At 35.6% G+C, this 5,317-nt stretch overlaps 1 protein-coding gene across 1 annotated transcript in view; it reads right to left on the reverse strand.

Moving 5' to 3' along the window:
- The window catches only part of LOC100945999 (cytochrome b5 type B), a 47,013-nt gene that overhangs the window by 3,580 nt on the left and 38,116 nt on the right, over nucleotides 1-5,317 (reverse strand). The window contains exon 4 of the mRNA XM_012806116.2: nucleotides 4,278-4,347. Coding sequence (XP_012661570.1) covers nucleotides 4,278-4,347 — 70 coding nt within the window. The remainder of the gene's footprint in view (nucleotides 1-4,277; nucleotides 4,348-5,317) is intronic.

The following is a 5,317-nucleotide window of genomic DNA, read 5'->3' on the forward strand; positions in this document are numbered from 1 at the left end:
AAAAAAAAAAAAAAATCTTTCTACTTCATCTGGGCCACCTGCTATTAAAATTGGAAAAAATATATTATTATAGAGGGAAATTACAAATATATTTCACTTATAAATGAGGATGCAATATCCTAAACAACCTATTAACAAGTTGAGTTAAAAATTAATGTTCAAGTAATGTACTCTGGTCAAAATTAAATCCAATGATTGCATTAATGTACACAGCTATGATTTAATAAAAAAAATTAAATCCAATTTATGTGAGAATTAGTCACTATTCTCTTTTTTTTTTTTCCTTTTCCTTATGGATCATGGATAGTTTCATACTTTCTTTTCTTTCTTTTTTTTTTGCAGTTTTTGGCCAGGGCTGGGTTTGAACCTACCACCTCCGGCATATAGGGTCGGCACCCCAGCCCTTTGAGCTACAGGCGTCACCCAGTTTCACACTTTCTTATTTCTGCTTTTGTTTTTCACATATTCTATAATTAACATTATTAAACAAAAAAAAAGCACCATTATATAAGTGCCATTTCATATATACAGAAGTATATATATATTTATCTCTTTATAAACTTGAAGCAGTAGTGCCTAATATGACTATCAGCAAAACTCTATCTGTATTTTAATAATTTAATCCTCATAAAAGTGCTATGAAATGGGTAGCACCTATGGCTCAAAGGAGTAGGACGCCGGCCCCATATGCCAGAGGTAGTGGGTTCAAACCCAGCCCCAGCCAAAAAAAACCTGCAAAAGTGCTATGAAATAGTTACTAACACAAGGCACCCTAAACATTTCCCCTAAAGTTGCCATACATGAGAAAATGTGAAGTGTAGCTAAATATACCTTCATCTACAAAATATTCAACACAAAATTTTATAAAATATTTACAAAATATTCTCTACATTTCGGCTACCTCTTAAGAAAATTCTGTAATGGTGACTTCAGGGAAGCCTTCTGGGACACTCTGAATTATTCACAGAAATAGGAAATATCAACTTTGCAGCTCAAATCACAAAGTTAATAAGGGAGTCAGGTAGTCTGATTCCAAACCCATCCTCTTAATCTTCTGGTGAAGTTTGGACAATAATAAGGACACACACACAGAGCATATAGATGGCTCTAACAGAGTTAAGCAAATGGCAGATGGCTTCAAAAACGCTCCAAGAGGTTGAGCGCCCATGCTCAGTGGTTAGGGCACCAGCCACATGCACCAGGGCTGGTGGGTTCGAACCTGGCCCGGGCCTGCTAAACAAACAAACAAACAAAATAGCCATGCCTTGTAATGGGTGCCTATAGTCCCAGATACTGGGGAGGCTGAGGCAACAGAATTGCTTAAGTCCAAGAGTTTGAGGTTGCTGTGAGCTATGACACCACAGCACTCTACCGAGGGCAACATAATAAGACTTTGTCTCAAAAAAAACCCCAAAAAACATATATACATACATACATAAAATTTAAAAATGCTATAAGAGACTATCCATAAAAGTTTCAGAATAGTAATCATTCTCCTTAAAATAATTCTTCTTCTTTAATACAGTTAATTAGCACACTAGTTTTAAGGTACAATTCTTCCATAATCCAAATGACCTGGCTGCCCTTCTACTTAAGACATATACAGTCTTGGTATTAAAAGATTTGAAGCCGGCTCGGCACCTATAGCTCAACCGGCTAAGGCGCCAGCCACGTACACCTAAGGTGGCGGGTTCGAATCCCCAGCCCGGACCCGCCAAACAACAATGACGGCTGCAACCAAAAATAGCCGGGCGTTGTGGCGGGCGCCTGTAGTCCCAGCTACTTGGGAGGTGGAAGCAAGAGACTCGCTTGAGCCCAGGAGTTGGAGGTTGCTGTGAGCTGTAATGCCATGGCACTCTACCCAGGGGGACAGCTTGAGGCTCTGCCTCAAAAAAAAAAAAAAAAAAAAACATTTGAAGCCAATAAAACGAATTGAGGGCCATAATAAAAATGATTCTCTAGGCCTAAGCATGCCTAGCATTTTGTACACTTAAGTATGGCAGAAAGCTACTGTAGAAAATTTAGAATGTCTGCCAGGTAGTTTGGTTTTAAAAAAACAGGCAAAGATGGTATATGGGAACTTTGAAGTAATCTCCCCATAAAAAGTAATGAATTCAGGCTTTTTGAAGATCAACCACAAAAGAATACAGAATCCAAAAGTAGGATTCTTCAGTACAAAAGACAGAGAATGGTTGACCACTAATCCTCATAAAATCTTTCCTAATACTTAACTGCCATTGAGGAGCGAACCAAAGGAAATGCGTTTATACCGCACTAAGGAGATTCAGGTTCAATAGTAACCTCATGCCATAAGACAGAATTTCTTCTTGGGAGATTCATTCATGTTACTGCATATTTGTAATTCATTTGTTTTTATTGCTTTGTAGTATTTCAATGTATGAATAAATTGCAAATTATTAATTCATTTCATTAATGAAAGGATATTAGGGTTGTTTCCAATGTTTGACTTTCTTAAATAATGCTACTCTGAACATTCTTGTATTAGTATTTTTGGGTATACTTGTGCATACATTTCTATTGAGTATATCCCTAGAAATGGAATTGCTGAGTCAAAAGTTATTCATATTGTCAAATTTACTAGATAATACCAAATCGTTTTCCAAAGTGACTACACCCATTTACACATTACCTCATTGTACCTTCAGGAGGGCATAACTGCAGGAGTGCATAAAAGGAACGGTGATCCACTTCCTAATCAACACTCTTTTTTTAAATATCAAATTAATACGAGGGAACAGATTTTTAGGTTACATTGTTTTCACTCCAAGGTAAAGTTCAAGTTGTAGGAGAGCCCCTCACCCGAGGGAGCATCTAACCAACTCTAATGTACAGAATTTTTAATTTTTGCCAACCTTGTAGGCATGAAATATATCTATGATTTTAATCCATATCTTTCTGATGATAAATGAGATTAAACCTTTTTTCTATGTGCTTATATTTGTTTCCCCTTCTACAAGTATTTAAATCTTTTTTCTCATATTCTACTGAGTTATTTCATAGAATATTGAGTTATTTCATAACTCAATAGAATATGACTCTGATGGATTTTGATTTGTCAGAATTCTTTATTCTGCCTAATAAACTTACTGGGGTTTATGTTTAGCATAATTCTACTGCAAGTTTGTGGCTTATATTTTCAAATTCCTTATGTACCATTTGGCTAACTATAGTCCTTAATATCAAGTAAAGTAAATATACTAATAGTTTGGACTTTTTTATACTTGGTTCATTACTTCAAATAAAAGACCTAATATTTTATTGGGAAAAAAGATATAATTTTCTCCCTTTCTCTGTAATACTTTAAATTCAAACTCTACATAATCTCTACAACGATTTTTTATAAGCCCAGAATTCTACAGTCATCTCAAGTAGAGGCATTTAAGGGATGATAATTTATACCTTTCAAAGCTAATAGTACTGAATTGCTAATATTATTGTAAGGGATATAATATATGTAAACCTTTGAGAAAGCCTAAATTCCTAACTATGACTGTAATAACTTTTTTCTTCTGCTAAAATGTAATAATAGCACCTGCCTTACAGAGTGGTTGTGAGGAGTAAATAAGATTAAGTTTTCGGTGGAATTGCATGGCTCAGGTGAGCTGCAGAGATTGAGGGATTGATGTAATAGTAACCTACCTGTCTGTACATACTAGACAGCAATTTTACTTAGTGTGATTCCAATTTATGCCACAGCAAGATTTAATAATTATTCAAGGCATGAACCTTTTACAATCATTCAAAACAGTTGAAACTGTAAAAATTAATTTTGTTAAAGTCAAGGAACTATTGAATGTGCAATGATTTTAGCCAAAACAGAATTAGCTGTCAAACTATACTCATAAGCTATGTTATACATGTATATTTATGGAAGAACCTCTTACCAGACATTCTGTATTATGTCAAGCATTCAAGAAGCCTGTAAAGCGGCTGGGCACCATGGCTCACACCTGTAATCCCAGCACTTGGGAGGCCGAGGCTCACAGGTTCAAGACCAGCCTGAGCCAGAGCAAGACCTCGTCTCTATCTACCCAGGGGGACAGCTTGAGGCTCTGTCTCAAAAAAAAAAAAATAGCCGGGCATTGTGGTGGACACCTGTAGTCCCAGCTACTTGGGAGGTTGAGGCAAGAGAATCACTTGATCCAAATATTTTATTTTTTCCCAATTAAATATTAGGTCTTTTGTTTGAAACGTCACAAGAGTTTGACGTTGCTGTGAGCTGTGACAGCACTCTACCGAGGGCAACAAAATGAAACTCTGTTTCAATAAAAAAGAAGTCTGTAAAGGGGATACTAACCTTTTGCACGTATCATTTTTCGAAGGCTCCTGAAGATGGCACATATTCAAAAATAACAAAGAAAAAAGAAAGAAGATTAACATAGCACATACAAATATTCTTTAATATGTATATAAAATCTGTAGCTGATTGCAGAAATTTTATAAATTTTGATATGTATATAAGCTAAGGGTGGTCTGGGCATTTTATTTCTTATAACATGCCAATACTCCCTAGTGAAGAACTACAAATGAGAGCAAAGAAATGACCTAAAAATGCTTTTAAATGTTAGAAAATGCTTACAAAATAAAGTATATTGAAATGGACTAATTTGCAATCACAATGATGCGTCTGGTTCAGCTAGGCTTGCTACTGGTAGGAGTTAACATCACATTTTCTGAAAACATTTATTTAAAAGGCTGAAAAAACTCTTCAGGGGCAAAATGCTCTAGATCACACAGGTGATTTTTCTAGATTATAGAAATGAGTTGGTTCACTCTTCAAAATTGTTATGACTAGAGACCTTTGTGTTTATTTCACAATGAAAAGAAAATGCCAAAATAATCTTCAAAAACATAATTTGGCAATAAAACGTAATGAAATACTGATATATGCTACCACATGGATAGGCCTTTAGAACATTATGCTAAGTGAAAGAAGACAGACACAAAAGAACATGTTATATATCTCCAATTATTTAATAATCTCCTGGCTAGGACAATCAATAGAGGCAGAAAGTAGATTAGTGGTTGCCTAGGACTGGGGGGCAGAAGAGGAGTGGGGAAATGGAAAATGACTGCTAATAGGTATAGAGTTTCTTTCTGGAGTGATGAAATTGTCCTAAAATTGATTGTGATTATGGTTGCATAGCTCGGTAAATATACCAAAATATCACTGACTCATACATTTGAAATAAGGGAAGACTTATATCTCTATAAAACCTATTATTAAAAATCATTTTTAGTTTACTAACCACCATAACTCAGAGGTTAGGGCGCCAGCCACATGCACTGGGGCTGG

The sequence above is a fragment of the Otolemur garnettii genome, unplaced genomic scaffold (assembly GCF_000181295.1).
Source record: "Otolemur garnettii isolate 467f Iridium unplaced genomic scaffold, OtoGar3 scaffold00047, whole genome shotgun sequence".
Lineage (NCBI taxonomy): Eukaryota > Metazoa > Chordata > Mammalia > Primates > Galagidae > Otolemur > Otolemur garnettii.